General features: G+C 48.1%; 1 protein-coding gene across 3 annotated transcripts in view; it reads right to left on the bottom strand.

The window, feature by feature from the left end:
- The window catches only part of ARHGEF9 (Cdc42 guanine nucleotide exchange factor 9), a 1,787,868-nt gene that overhangs the window by 916,389 nt on the left and 855,063 nt on the right, over window positions 1–16,416 (bottom strand). Inside the window, exon 1 of one of the 3 annotated variants that reach the window (XM_069612545.1) lies at window positions 10,919–11,089. The exons of the other annotated variants lie outside the window; for them this stretch is intronic. Coding sequence (XP_069468646.1) covers window positions 10,919–11,011 — 93 coding nt within the window. The 5' untranslated portion in view covers window positions 11,012–11,089. Of the gene's footprint in view, window positions 1–10,918; window positions 11,090–16,416 lie in introns of those variants that run through there. 3 annotated transcript variants of the gene reach the window in all.

Here is a 16,416-nt window from a genome sequence, read left to right as displayed (position 1 = left end):
TGGACTAGCCTTTTTATTCATAACATTGATCCAGAAGAGAGTTTCATGAAGTACTAACCCTTTAATATCTGGCAATGCTCATGTAGAGAGTTTCATGAATTTCCAGCCCTTTAATATCTGGCAATGTTCAGGGGAAATGTTTCATGTTGTACTAGCCCTTTTATTCCTGGCATTGATCCAGGACAGAGTTTCATGACATACTAGCCCTTTAATATCTGGCAATGTTCAGGGAGAGATGTTCATGGTTTACTAGCCCTTTAATATCTGGCAATGTTCAGGGAGAGATGTTCATGGTTTACTAGCCCTTTAATATCTGGCAATGTTCAGGGAGAGATGTTCACGGTTTACTGGCCCTTTAATATCTGGCAAGGTTCAGGGAGCGATGTTCATGGTTTACTAGCCCTTTAATATCTGGTAATGTTTAGGGAGAGATGTTCATGGTTTACTAGCCCTTTAATATCTGGCAATGTTCAGGGAGAGATGTTCATGGTTTACTAGCCCTTTAATAGCTGGCAATGTTCAGGGAGAGATGTTCATGGTTTACTAGCCCTTTAATATCTGGCAATGTTCAGGGAGAGATGTTCATGGTTTACTAGCCCTTTAATATCTGGCAATGTTCAGGGAGAGATGTTCATGGTTTATTAGCCCTTTAATATCCGGTAATGTTTAGGGAGAGATGTTCATGGTTTACTAGCCCTTTAATATCTGGCAATGTTCAGGGAGAGATGTTCATGGTTTACTAGCCCTTTAATATCTGGTAATGTTTAGGGAGAGATGTTCATGGTTTACTAGCCCTTTAATATCTGGCAATGTTCAGGGAGAGATGTTCATGGTTTACTAGCCCTTTAATATCTGGCAATGTTCAGGGAGAGATGTTCATGGTTTACTAGCCCTTTAATATCTGGCAATGTTCAGGGAGAGATGTTCATGGTTTACTAGCCCTTTTATATCTGGCAATGTCTAGCAATGTTTCCCACTTGATGCAAGAGCCCTTATGAGCTGTACGCCCAACACCAGTTCATGAGAAAGAGAAGGGCTTTCCCATAAAGAGATTAATAAAACCTACGAGTATCAGGCGGTATATATAGAGCGCTCATTAAGCAGCATATGGAAGAGGCATTCCCCGACCTGTATGTATAGTTCTGACCATTCTGTACCACACACTGGGTCATATACCAATGCCTTTCCATCCGGCAGTATGGCCCCCATCAGACAATATACAAATCAAGCGAAAGCAACAAAGGGGGGGATCGAGCCCATTATGCAGGACGGTATAGCCAAATTAGACAGTACATTAAATCATTATCCATATTTGGAAGGTACCGATTCCATCCACCAGGAGGTATTGATATGACACTGCTAGCCAGTATAGCTAGTAAGGAACACATCAAGCAGTTAAAGTAGTAGGTACCTCCACTGGGTAGAATAGGTATGAAGCCATAAGACAGCATTGAAAATGATAATCACTGTCAGGCCCCAATAGAAAATACCGGTATTAATGACTGGCGACAATATGGTTTCATATAATCGGAAACACCATGCCCCAGCCCTGGTCTTCCATTCCTTCATCAATTGCATTCTGGGAGCTGTAGTGTTAGGTTATTTCAATTGAATATAAACGACTTAAGGAAAACTAGGGGCAAGTCAAAGACCAGGACTTATGGTGACCCTGGTGACACGGAGTCATCAAGTAATCTTGCTCAGTAGGCACTATGGGTATCACCATGACCCACAGAATGCCACATATTATGCAGTGGAGTTATGGTACCATTAGGCAGTGACAACATAATGACTGTATAGGTGTATGAGCCCATTAGGCAGTGTAAGCGATAATGCCCCCATTAGGCAGTACGTGCAGTCACTTGGGGAGGAAGGATAGCTCAGGGGCAGCGTGTTTGTCTTGGAAACACGATGGCGCATACCAACACAGGTTCGAATCACAGGCGAGCGCTTAGAAACCACTCCTGGTATTGAGCGCGTTATAAATTAACAATTATCATTATAATATAGCCAAGTACCGAGGTCACCTTCTCCAGAAAGACAGAACCCTCATCCAACCAGAAGAGTTTAGGACCCTGGATCTTTCTCACATCATGCCGGTGTGGCTGTGCTTGCTGGTCAGGAGCGGCGACTACTGCACATTTCTGAGCCTAGAAGGGCATTTAGAGTAATTGCCCCCCAGGAATGGCCACAAACATCAGTTTCATGATTATGTCTGGCATTCCTATGTGCCCGGCCTATATACCAGGAACCCCTCGATATGACTATATTTTCATTAGGCCAGTCAGATGGCACAGAAAGCTAAGCACTCGCCCCTGATATCTGTGTGCAGCCTGCTGCACCAAGTTCGAATCCCGGCAGGGTCAACTCAGCCTTTCATCCTTCCGAGGTCGATAAGCTGAGTAGCACTCTGTGGGATAATAATGTCTTCTGTTATTTCAGCGCTCTGAGACCCATGGGTGTGTAGCGCTATATAAGAAATACATTATTAATTTGCCACACAAAGGCATTCTGCATCTTTTGCGCTGCGCGCGGATACCATTGGGCAATGCTTGCATGTTGTAAAATGGTGTCAATAAAAAGATGCAAATAAAAGTAGCGCAACATACATGCTGAATATAAAATGCAAAAATCCACAAAACTAGTTTAAACCATTGACAACGTTTCTTACGTAACATCACTGGAAAGTCCCAGAAGGGGAGAAACGCAGTTTTTGAAAAGCTTCACGAAATCATCTGCAGTTCAATCACATTTAAGCGCGTGCCATTTTTGCATTTGTGTACAGTACTTGTAGTTTTTGCCATTCCATAAATGCAGAAGCACAAGAATGCAATCTGAATGCACACAAACATGCAGAACTGATAGGTTATTTCATATTAGATATGGTACAATTTGCGATGGGAATAACCTCATGGATTATTCTTATGGTAAAATATGAAGGTACAGCTCAAAAGAGCTTCTGTGATAAAGTCACTTGCTCCTAGTTACTGTTTGGCAGATGCTTTCAACTTTGTACTAGGACTGATGTGACAGACATTTAGAGTGCCACAACACCGGTACATTTAAGAAACAAATATGGTCTTGTCAGCTATGCTATGTCATTTCATTTACTTTGCTGGAAGTCAACTGGGCTTTGGAATGCATATATCGGGATCGCTGTGCTAATTGCCAGTCGTTAGCAGTCAATCAAAGCAGCAATTGGTCTAGAATCAAGCTCCCAGCCACAACTCATTCATCCATGATGGAGGGGGCCTGCCTCATCCCAGTAATAGAAAGCACTGCTTAACCCCTTAAGTGCAAAGGATGAGATTGCTCGTCCTAGGTGCATGGGGAACCCCACTAGGGCCATTTTTCCTGGTAGTTTTAATATCGAGTCTGTGTGAAAGACACAGCTATTGTAAGCATTGTGGGGCGGCTGCAGTAGTGGGCTTTGGACATCATACGTAGGCTCAGGCGGCAGAAGTGTACCGTACCTTTGTCAGCACTTTCAGAGGGGTTGGGCCCTTCTCCCGCAAGCCCACGGCTGCTGCCGCCCCTAGTCATGGTCTTTCAAAGTTAAGCCTGGCTCTTGCCACAATGCCCGTCACTCAGCTGTACCACTCTGGGGTTAAGACATCAGCCAGCCCCATCCTCATGGATGTACATTGGCTCACAGTGAGGGTCCAATTCTAGGATGATTTTAAAGTTATTGGAGGAGATGTTGTTCTCAGGCAATATTGTCCGCCTTTTTGTTCATCTTTTGAGTTGTGCCATTGAAGTCATGAGCGATTTCCATACATTCATGCATGAAAAACCCTTGCGATTTGATGTAAGGTTTTTATTGCATGATAACATGTTTTGTTAGATTTTGGATCTGACATACTAACACTGTCTGAGTTGCCACCGTTGTCAGGGGCACCCCTCCCGAAGGTATAGCCTGCCCTCGGCCCATGTCACTGTGATGGTTGGTCAAGCCCCAGGAACCCTGTGGAAGGCCTTGCCCCCAGTACCTTAAATGAGGAACACGGACACAGGACTGTTCGTTTCGGGCTCCTGGAGCGCCCCCTTTATTTCAAAACATGAGCGACAGCAGAACGTTGCAGTCGCGCCATGTGACATTATCACAGTACCCCAGAAGATGAAGGAGGTATACCTTTCGGGCTGTGCCCGTGTCACCTTTATGATTGGGATCACTGCTGGTTTAGCAGTAGTGTGTGGCCAAGTAGGTGCATTAGCCTGTTCAGGGGTGAAAGGCGGAGGACCCGACAGCGAGTCCTGGGACATTGCATGGAGGAAGGAACCCGACAGTAGGTCCAAGACAAAGCACTGCCATAGGTACTATGTAACTGAATGACATGTGCGCGCAACAATGGTGTTTATGCCACGTGTGCCAATGAATGCATGATTGTATGCATCACAGAATGCATCCTTGTGCATGGAATTATTGGGCGTTGTCTGAGGCTACCCTAAGGGCACCATTATGTCTCCTGGAACAATCCACAAGTGCTCCACAGGCAAGCCTACCTAATGAATGAATGGTTGATGACGCGCTTAATACTGGAGACCAGCCTCTAATCACAGGATCTGGGTTCAAACCGGTGTTTGACAATTGAACACAAAGTGGGGTATTGACATTTCTTGTCAGTTGCTGGAACTGGTTTATGCCCAAACACTGTTTCTTAACACAATAAAAGGGGGTGTGGGGTGCATACCACCCGTAGGACCGATTGTCTATACATGCGGAGCATATATAATGCTCCTCAGTGATGGGGTATTTTAAAGATGCCTCTGCTGAAAGAGGGGCAGGCATGGATTATTAGATAGGCGGCCCACAAGCGTTGTCCAGGGATAACAACCTAGAGAGGCAGGGATAGATAGAACCTTCTCTGTCCTCCTCTCTCTCCTGTCCATCACTAACGGCACAGTAGTCTCTTATCTATCACAATATTTCTCCTGGAAATTGACAGATAGCAACTAGGCACGTCTGCCTCTCTTTCAGCAGAGGCATCTTCAGAATACCCCATCACTGAGGAGTATATTACATGCTGCTCTTGTATAGACCATCAGTTGCTTCCAAGACAAACATGTTTCCCCTAAGCTATCCTCCCAGTCTTCAATTCATATTTGGCCTAGTGCACATCCCGTATAAGAACCTCGAGAGAACGAGTGCACACTGAACAGTCACACTCCGGTGTAATGGAATGTGCAGAGCCGGACTACCCCGAATACACAGGCCAGGCTGACAAATCACACTCAAATGTTGTGGAAGGTTACACAGTGCTGCCACACTGAGGGAACAAGCTCCCCGCGTAAATCCTCAGCTGCAAGTTCCACCGTGCTGCATTCTGAGACAGCTTAACCATGTACCGCACTGCACTCATGCCCACGCTCCGGACTTGTCAAAGATTGCAACACGCTACCAACCTAAAGGAACTAGCTATGACGACATGCACACTCAGGTGTGATGGAAGGTGCAGAGCCCGACCAAAGAGAATAGACGGACTCAGGATGATATACCACACTCTGATGTCACAGAAGGTTTCAAAGCGCTTCCACTCTGAGGGAACAGGCTCCCAGCGTAAATCCTCACCAGCAAGTTCTTCCCTGCTGCCTACCCTTCTGTGCTCATGCCCATGTTCTGGAATTGTGTGGATGGTCGAACAACCAGAATTGGAGAAATACTGGTTGATATCCCCTGCCTTTAGGCCAGATAAGAAAATTGGCCTAGAAGAAATCTTTCAGAAATGTCTGAAAGGTCCCTGAAGAAGTTCACGTTGAACGAAACATGTTGGGCTAGCGTGAAACAATATGACAGAATACATCTGTTCATTAACAATTCGAGGGGTGGTAGTGCTATAGGGACAGTGCTGAATAAATCCATATGCATTCCAGCATTTAATGTCCAAGTGTGCACTCTAGGCTGGTATGAATGAGGTGAGCATGGTAATACAGGGCACTCTGTGTTAGATTAATTTCTTAATGGTAGTCCATATCTATGTGGTTGTGACATTGCCTATGTACTGACATGTACATTTCGGTGGTGATATATATGTGTCAAAACTGATCTAATCAGATTTTTTAGACTTTGCTATCGAATTGAATAAAGAAATAATTGTGCACTACAAGTGCATGGTCCTGTGTGGGTTCTTTTGGTTTGTGTGGTTGCAAGACACAGAATCCCCATGGCGACAAAGACGAGCACTCTCACGTGTTGTCAAAGGTTGCAAAATCCAACCACCTTGAGGTAATCTAGGTCCTCATGCACAAATCTCACTCAGGCTTGGGTTATGACAACTCAGGACCACTGAGGGAGGTCACTGCTGAGGAAACTCAGCACTGAGGGAACCCACATGGAGCATGTGGAAATCTCACTCACCCAGACAGTCATCACCTCTAACAGTGCATGCAGATGGAAATCTCAACCACCCAGGCAGCCATAACATCTAAGAGTGCATGCAAATGGAAATCTTACCCACCCAGACAGCCATCACCTCTAACAGTGCATGCAGGTGGACATTTTACCCACCCAGACAGCCATAACCTCTAACAGTGCATGCAGGTGGAAATTTCACCCACCCAGACAGCCATAACCTCTAACAGTGAATGGAAATGGAAATCTCACCCATCCAGACAGCCATCACCTCGAACAGTGCATGCAGATGGAAATCTCGCCCACCCACACAGCCATCACCTCTAACAGTGCATGCAAATGGAAATCTCGCCCACCCAGACAGGCATCGCCTCTAACAGTGCATGCAGATGGAAATCTCGCCCACCCATGCAGCCATCACATCTAACAGTGCATGCAAATGAAATCTCGCCACCCAGACAGCCATCACCTCTAACAGTGCATGCAAATGGAAATTTCGCCCACCCTGACAGCCATCACCTCTAACAGTGCATGCAAATGGAAATCTCGCCCACCCAGACAGCCATCACCTCTAACAGTGCATGCAAATGAAATCTCGCCACCCAGAAAGTCATGTCCTCTAACAGTACATGCAAATGGAAATCTCGCCCACCCAGACAGTTATCACCTCTAACAGTGCTGCAAATGGAAATCTCGACCACCCAGGCAGCCGTCACCTCTAACAGTACATGCTAATGAAATCGCGCCACCCATGCAGCCATCACCTCTAACAGTGCAAGCAGATGGAAAACTTGCCCAACCAGACAGCCATTACCTCTAACAGTGCATGCAGATGGAAATCTCGCCCACCCATGCAGCCATCACCTCTAACAGTGCAAGCAGATGGAAAACTTGCCCAACCAGACAGCCATTACCTCTAACAGTGCATGCAGATGGAAATCTCGCCCACCCATGCAGCCATCACATCTAACAGTGCATGCAAATGAAATCTCGCCACCCAGACAGCCATCACCTCTAACAGTGCATGCAAATGGAAATCTCGCCCACCCTGACAGCCATCACCTCTAACAGTGCATGCAAATGGAAATCTCGCCCACCCAGATAGCCATCACCTCTAACAGTGCATGCAAATGAAATCTCGCCACCCAGAAAGTCATGTCCTCTAACAGTACATGCAAATGGAAATCTCGCCCACCCAGACAGTTATCACCTCTAACAGTGCATGCAAATGGAAATCTCGACCACCCAGGCAGCCGTCACCTCTAACAGTACATGCTAATGAAATCGCGCCACCCATGCAGCCATCACCTCTAACAGTGCATTCAAATAGATATCTCGCCCACCCAGACAGTTATCACCTCTAACAGTGCATGCATATGGACATCACGCCCACCCAGACAGGCATCGCCTCTAACAGTGCATGCAAATGAAACTACAAATGACGCCTAGTAATACATGTCCGTGCCATCATTTCAACAAGTGGCTAGTGCCACCATCAGGCCACCCTGCCATGTAGGTCCTCTAACCACACAGCCAGACTCTGGAATATACTAGCCCAAACTATAGGACAAGACCATCTGGCTTCCAGGAATAGTAGGCGGGAAACCTTTTCTCAACCCGTTCCGGTGCACACTACACCCAAATTAGCAAAGGATTAGAAGCTCTGCACCTGGAGATTGGGATTGTGAGCACCGGTCACTATACAAGTGAAGCCCTCAGTCACTACTTTTAAAGAGGAAGAGGAACTGTGTTGAACCCATTAGTACCCCCACACCCATTGCTCCCCTAGATGCATTCACTTGGCACAATTGGACTGTGGACAACTATTGAAAGTCTCTCTGAAACACTGACAGGTATAATTCATGAGTTAATCCCTAATTACCATTCATATAAGCACAGCATGCATAGGCCAGCTGTATCTGCTTTTATAATCCACAATACTATCCCTCAGCATGAGATAAATTCCAAAACAATCTTCTTCCAGATTCTCAAGAGAAACCTCTAATTCTATGTAATAGCGCAGCCACCCGATAAGTCTGTTTAAAATAACACAACATTGTTTCCCTCAGGGTCTGCAGGGGTCTCCATTCTTCAGAAAACCCCTAGGAGCAGGATGTGGGCCTATGAAATATGGTGACCCATCAACATGTAATGTTATCCCTTTTATTGGATTAGTCATAGTTAGGAAGGTATTTCACCTGAAGAAGACCAGAAACAATCTTTGTGAAAGCCGAAACACTGTAGATGCCTTTTAACAATAGGTTGCAAAAGATCACCACTTCATGAATGTCTTGTGAATCTATGCAATGCAACCCAACCATACCTCTGCATACACACAAAACCCCTGCAGATGAGACTGGATTTCACCCACAGACCACACATGGTTTCGGTCTAATGCATCGTCCGGCACGCACTGCGAACACGCAGTGCACATGTGTCCTCCCTGATCCACAGAAATCGAAAGGACATAGTGAACAATGATTCAGCAGACAGGGAAGGAGGTATAGAGGAGCATAATGAGACAAACACAAAAAAAGGGGAAAACAAAATAATACGTTCTTAGAACTAGACGAACAATTGAGTATGAACAGAGAGGAAGGGGATTAAAGTTCTGAAATCTACAGAGTGACAGACATGCACAGATGGAGAGACTGCCGAGTGGCACAAAGAAAAAGAAAAAGCTGAGAAACAAAGAGAGAGACAACCGGGAAAACAGGGGTAGAGGATCAGACTGTCGGGGAGACACATTGAGAAACAGGAAGAGGAATGAACAGTCAATCATAGATGCAAGGAGGCTGATAAAGGAGCAGAGTAAAAGGAGGGCATGGCCTTACTGGCAGGTAAGGGGAGTGACAATGTGAACATTATTAATGAATGGAATGAATAAATGAATTAGCTTAAAAATGAAAGAATAAATAAAGAACTTGCATGGCACGGTAATCAGAAGTGGATTAACTAAAGGCATTGGATGGATAAATGGGTGGGCGGAAAAACACCTGGATGGATGGACAGAGGGAAGGACGGGTGGGCCAAGAGTCTGCCGTCTGGGTGCACGCCCCTGAAAAGGAGCTATCTCAACGACAAAGGTTTTGAAACCCCATTGGGCCAACTCATGCCTTCATCCTTCCGAGGTTGTAAATTGAGGACCACAATGGTGGCCAATAATTGGTAATGGCGACAGCTGTTAATCAATGCTCTCTGAAACCAGCAACCACGATATGCAGCACTATACAAAACACCAAACATGGTTACAAGAATGGGCTATTGGAGGGCAGGTATATACGGTAACGGAATTAACCCTTCAGGTGGACATACATGACCAGGGCTACTGGAGGCCGGGTACACGCGGTAACATGACCAGTGCTACTGCGGGCCAGGTACACACGGTAACATGACTAGTGCTACTGGAGGCCAGGTACACACGGTCACATGACCAGGGCTACTGGAGGCCAGGTACACACGGTCACATGACCAGGGCTACTGGAGGCCAAGTACACACGGTCACATGACCAGTGCTACTGGAGGCCAAGTACACACGGTCACATGACCAGTGCTACTGGAGGCCAGGGCTACTGGAGGCCAGGTATACACGGTCACTAAATTAACCCTTCAGGTGAACATCAACCCTTCACGTGGACATAAATGACCAGGGCTACTGGAGGCCGGGTACACACGGTCACATGACCAGGGCTTCTGGAGGCCAGGTACACACGGCCACTAAATTAACCCTTCAGGTGGACATAAATGACCAGGGCTACTGAAGGCCGGGTACATACGGTAACATGACCAGGGCTACAGGAGGCCGGGTACACATGGTCACATGACCAGGGCTACTGGAGGCCTTGTGTATAGGGCATGATGGCCAAGACCCTGTTTGGATGGGGGAAGCATTGACACTGTGCAATGCAGTCACACATGCATGTAATAAAAAAAAAGAGAGCCCAAGACTAGGTTTGCAAATGGCACCGCGCGCACGATGCCACTAAATGCCTAACCCGGCAGAACCAGGTAGGTTCTGCTTTCCAGTCGCCCCCGCATTCGCGATCCCGCATCTTGGGCTGGGGGGAGAATCCCCCTCTAGACGGTGCCAGGGAGGCAGGAGACCCGCGCTGCTATTTTTAGCCCTAGCTGTCAGTTTAACTGTTCCGTGAAGCATCGCCTCCTGCAGGAGAGACCCCCTCACTCCCCCCGCTCCCCTCCAGGCGGCAGCACCGCCGTCAGCAGCAAAAAGACATTATTAATACTAGCTTCTCATCGGCGGCTACAGGTGCACAGCTGCGGGCTCTCCGGGGGACTCCCTCTGCCCCACCCCGAGCGCGCGGCACGTGCACTCTCGCTGCTCGGCCCGTGGGTTGCAGGACCCTGTGGCCGCCCAGCTCCTCGGCGCACGCCTTTCCTGTGGATGCCTGCTTAAAATGGCTGAAATTGGCCGGGCGGTTCGGAAGCGGGAGGGATAATACTCAGCATAGTTTTCGCCTCTATGTCGCCCATCACGGTGGTCAGGGGTAGCCGGGTCTTTCCCGCATGCACGGAGCCCCAGGGATATGGGAAGGAAGCGGCCGCGTGTACCTGAGCTCGCCATACTGGGGCCGGCTGGCGCGCGGTGCATGCCAATGACCTGATGGGAGATGCTGCCGGCGACGCGGTACCCCCACAGGGCATCAGCAGTCAGCCCCCGGTGCACTCCTCGCCTCCTGCATGCCGGCAGCCGGCTCCGCTCTTCTCCGCGGCCGCACGCCCTCTCTCACCTGTCTCCGTGCAGCGACTGGTTCGCAGGCAGGCACACGTGAGAACCTGGGGAGAGCCGAGCTTCGTGGTGCGCTTGCTCTTAGGAAAAGCGGGACGTTTGCCCAAACGCGAGTACCCGCGAACGATCAGTAAGGCATGGCGAACTCGGTCCTGCGCATAGCTCCTAGAGTCCTTCCGCTATAGCCAGTCGGCGTGCCATTCGCCATGCATTGGAACACTAGGGTATTTGCGGATAGGCTAGTCCCCGGAGAAAATGATAGCGTCGGAATAAGGCTACACCCAAGGGAGAATTTCGGATTAGCCACTGCCTCTGAAAGGCCAGTAAAGCTGGGGCAGAGTCAGTAGCACGTCAGGTTCTAAAGGCGCTTCTAAAGCTTTTCCAAAAGGTGCAGTGCTGGAAATTATGAACTCTGGCAGCCCACTAGCCGTCCAAGGGAGGGGGGATGGATGGGGCGAGTTGTAAGATAAGGTGCAGAGGAACTCGCAAGCTTTTTGTAGCAGGAATATTTACAAGTGTTCTCTCTAGAAGTTCCTGTAGTCTAGTGGTAAGTCATGCACCTTTGGTCTTGGTGATGGGGGTTCGATTCCATTACAGTAATAGGCAGACATATTTTTCCCTGGATCCGACAACGACCAGCACTGATATGGGCTGGTCTCTGGGGCGACCGGTTACTTCTGCACCATTCTCTATGCTGACTTTTGGGGGGTCGTGCAGTCGTGGAAACAGCGGCCTCTCTCGCACAATTTCTGGGCCCCCAATTTCTGGTTTCAGGCTGGTGGCTCTAAGTTTCCTTTTAGATGTTAACAATAGGCCCCAAGGGGCCCCCCAGCAGCTGGGCTCTGGCGCTCGGGGTTTAACCGCTGTTCACGTGCCTGCTTTATATATCATGCGCCTTTTCAATGTCGGACGTTTTCAGAGTGGGCGCTCCATGGACGTTTCTTGAGGGTAGGCCACCTCGACTCGAGAAGGAATCTGGGTGAGGGGGCAGGTCGGGATAGTTCCTGCCCCATGAGCGGAGACGTTCAAGAACTAGTACAGGTTAGCGTGTGAAGCCTCCTGACATCACTTCTTAGGCGTCCTTTCAACCATACGCCCCTATGTTCCCAACGCGGGCCATGGGAAGTGCCAATGCCTAGAAATTGCTAGACAGACACATCATTCAGATTCAAATGCTACCTTCTGCCTCGTAGCCACAGAATCCTGCCATGGAATCCTTGGGAAGTGCTAGGGGGTCTCATAGTTGGCCCAGTCCTTGTTCCCCTCCGGCTTTTCTCATTTCCTGGCACTGCTCCCCTACCTTTACGACTCCCCATCAAGTCTTGAGTGGAGGCCTACAAGGATCTCCTACGTCACCTCTGCTTTTCAGTATCTACGCCTGTCTTCTCTAAGGATGATTACCGATTAGTAATGTGTATTAGGTTGTATACATTGTTTGATGCCTATATTTTTAAGTCTTGAATTGTTGTAATTATTGAATTGTGTTTTCTAAAATAAAATAGAATATCTTTTCACAAGTTGTGACTTGGTACCTATTAGGTCCATGGGCCAAGTCTTCTAGATCTAGGAGGAGAGAGTGGTTGGACGCTTGGATCCTTTAGTTTATGAATGTCCATTGCTGTTCGGTAGGAGCCGGATCTAAGTGTCTTTAAATTGGCTCCCTCAATCCCTTTTTGTTATTTAGTGCTTGCGCGGGTTTGACCCATGAGACATGTTGCAGGGGTTGTGGTGTCTGGCTCCAAGTTGTTGTGGAAATTGAAAGGTTGTGATAAAGGTAGAGACAGTAATGAAGAAACCACCATTCCTATCTCCTGTGGAATAGATAGTACAGACGCAGTGTCTTGTTTCATCCAGGGCGTCCGATAAAACAAAGAGTTATGACGATAAATATGTTGAGGAACTTTTAGCTCAAGCGTCCTTCTTTTCAGAAGAAGGAGAAGGTCCATTGTCAACTAATCTAAGCATTTTGGATGAATTGTTACATATTAAGAAAAGACTAATTAGAACTGAACTCCAAGGGTCGATTATGATTGAATACTTACGCTCGTGTACCCTGCCCCTAGGTCTCGTCGTACGTAATGAGCCACAACTATTCCTAGACAACAAGCAGTTTGTAGTACAATGGAGCTACATAGCGAATAAGTGCAATCGGGACTGGATAATCTTAATCATAGACACCACACGCGAAATGACATTGAAAATCACTGGGGACTTGAATACAATGGAAGAGGCAATCAAAAAATGAGTACCTTTGGAAACATACAAAAAACGCTTGGATGAAATCACACACGAGATTGCCGATTTAAAAATATTTTGTACCAAAGACCGAGTTACGCGATTGAAGAAAGACCTCATACAGTTTACACATGAAGGTGCATTTCAGTATACCAAAGAGGGATGCCTACCACCTAATCTACAACAGAAAGTACAGGGCTAACTGAGACAAAGCCCTGGTAGGGGTGACATGTGTAACGGGTTTGGATGTGGGGGTGGTGCCTCTTGTGCGCACGTCGGGCATTTGCCCACTATGTCTTCCACCATTGCGTCCAGTCTGGGGAACCACACTTTCTGCCTTAATAGCCTCTTGGTGGCTACCACCCCTCGGTGACTTTCGTGCGCGACATGTATCGTCCTGGCTCGTAGCGATTTCGGGAGGAGTACTTTGCACCCGTTTAGTACTACGTGTTCATCGACTATGGAGAGTTCATCTCGGACTTGGTCTATTTGTTTGACGCCATCTTGGACATCCTCCGATTCCTGCCTCGCTTGCTGCCGCATGTGTGCTCTCCTTTCTTCTGGTATGCAGTGGCGTATGATGCGTAGTGCTGGGTCCTGCTCCGATTGTGTGATTACGTCTGCCCGTCCCACGGGCAGCGGTTGCAGGTGATGGACAACGTAGTTGAGATATTCATCTGCAATGGATGGTTGAGGGCTGGCGGGTCCAGTGGGGTGTCGAGACAGATAGTCCACCGGGTTATCTTCTTTGCCCGGGCGGTGATTGATGGTGAATTTGTAATCCTGTAGCCGTAGGCCCCATCTGGCTATTCTCGGGGGCATTCTTGATTTTGGATCTCCGTAGATTGTGAGTAGGGCCTGATGATCCGTTATTACGGTGAACTCCTTGCCATACAGGAAGAGGTGAAAGTACTCACATGCCCATACTACCGCCAAGCTTTCCTTTTCTGCTTGTGAGTACGCTTGTTCTGTGGGGGTTAGGCTCCTGCTGGTGTATGCCACTACGTATACGTTCGTGGGCGCCTGAGGGTCAATTTGTGTTAGTATGGCACCCAGGCCAACGGGGCTGGCATCGACGATTACTTCCGTGTGTCGTTTGGCATCAAAGTAAGCCATGTCCTCCGCTCTTGTGATGGCGTCCCGTATGTCTTCGAATGCCCTCTGACAGTCCGTGGACCATGTGTAGGGTTGGTCCTTTCTCGTTAGTAGACGCAGGGGGTTGCTGATCGTAGCATAGTCCTTAAGGTACCTGGAGCAGTAGCTGGCCAGTCCAAGGAACGACCTGAGCTCGGTCGCAGTGGTTGGGGGTGCGGCTGAGTTGAGGGCAGCCACTTTGTCCGGGTCCGGCCGCATTCCTATGCTAGAGAATATATGCCCGAAAAAACGTAACACGCCTTTCCCAAATTCACATTTGGCTTTATTCAGCGTTAATCCCACCGCTTCTAGCGCTTCGTACACGCTATGAAGAGCGGTGTCATGCTCTTCCTTCGTCTTTCCATAGACCAGAACATCGTCGGAGTAATTTAGGCAGTTCGGTACGTGCCTGATGACTCTGTGTATTTCTTCTTGAAAAATTTTGGCTGCAGAGAATATCCCAAAACTGAGCCTTTTGTACTGGAATAAGCCCAGGTGTGTGACGAACGTCATTATGTATCTGGATTCGGGTGCAATTTCAATCTGGTGGTATCCTTTTGTGAGATCCAATTTGGAGAAGACTTGAGCCCCGTGGAGGAGGTGGATCATATCAGTTATCCGGGTCGCCTGATGTCTCTCCCTCTCAATAGCTTTGTTTGCCCTCCTCATGTCTACGCACAAGCGTATAGATCCGTCGGGTGACTTTTTGGGGACGGAAACAATGGGGGATACCCATGGCGTGGGACCTGATACTGGTTCGATGACGTTGAGTTGGATGAGCTTGTTTAGTTCCTCTTCAACTTGGTGTTGAATGTTTACGGGTATCCCTCGATAGTGTTGGGCAACTGGTGGTATGTCCGGGTTTATGTGCAGTTGTACCTTCCTGTGTTTCAGTTTGCCCAGCCCTTTGAATAGGTTTGGAAATGTTTGTTCTATCGCCTCAGGTCTGGCAAAGTATTTGGGGGCCATGAGTTGATACAGTATGTGCACCAAACCCATTTCAACGGCCGTCTTGAAACTGAGAATGCACCCACTGTTGGCTTCAGTCTTTAGGATGTGTAGAGGAATCTTTGCCGCGTGTGATTTATGCATGCACCATGCAGGGATAGTCCCTTTGCAGGGTAATGGGGTGGTGGCGCCTTATGGGTAGATGTCCACCGTGGCTTTTCTGATTTTCGGGGGCTGACCAGCGAGTTGTATGCCTGTTCACTTATAATGTTGACTGTTGCCCCCGTGTCGATGAGGAATTCAAGCGGGGTGTTGTTAACTTGTAATGTGAGTGTGGGACTGTGTTGGGTGGCTGTGGCATTGTTGAGCGCCCATACATACCCCTTCTTCCGTTGGTCTTCCTCTGATGACTGAGATTCACTGCCGGACGGGGATCTCATTTCAATGTAACGGACAAATCTTCTCTGAGATCGTCTGGACCCGTCTGATGATTTTCTGTCTTCTCTTGCGTACGAGTTTCTTCGGGTCCTGTCTTCTCGTTTTGGTCCTATTTGTTCTTCTTCCCCCCTTCCCGTGGGAGGGCTGAGTCGTGAGCTTCTCCTTCTTTCATGTTGTCTTGGTCTGTTGGTTACAGGTCCCGGCGCATTTTTGCAGGCGGCTGTGTAGTGGTCCATTCCGTCGCAGGCGGCACTTTTCTGTCCAATGGCGGGGCACTCGCCCACGTGTGGATATTCGTATCCGCATCGATAGCACGTGGCATCGGTGCGTTTGCCGCTATGTGAGGGGGCGGCGAACAGTTTGTTGATGGTGTCCGGATTGGATGATGGTTGTTGGATGGCGACCTTGCCTAGACTATCCAGCTGCAACTCTACAGCTGCCTCCATTCTGGCTAATGCGAGGATTTCCTCTAGGGATCTTTGCTTTTGGAGCAGTTGTTTTCTGAATGATTGTGACATGCAGCCAGCTATGACTTGGGATCTTAACGCCTCTTCATTGGAATATT

Source organism: Ambystoma mexicanum, chromosome 5p (assembly GCF_040938575.1).
Source record: "Ambystoma mexicanum isolate Mex_15411 chromosome 5p, UKY_AmexF1_1, whole genome shotgun sequence".
Classification (NCBI taxonomy): Eukaryota; Metazoa; Chordata; class Amphibia; order Caudata; family Ambystomatidae; genus Ambystoma; species Ambystoma mexicanum.
Note: the sequence above shows the minus strand (reverse complement) of the source record. Positions and strands in the feature narration are given on the sequence as shown.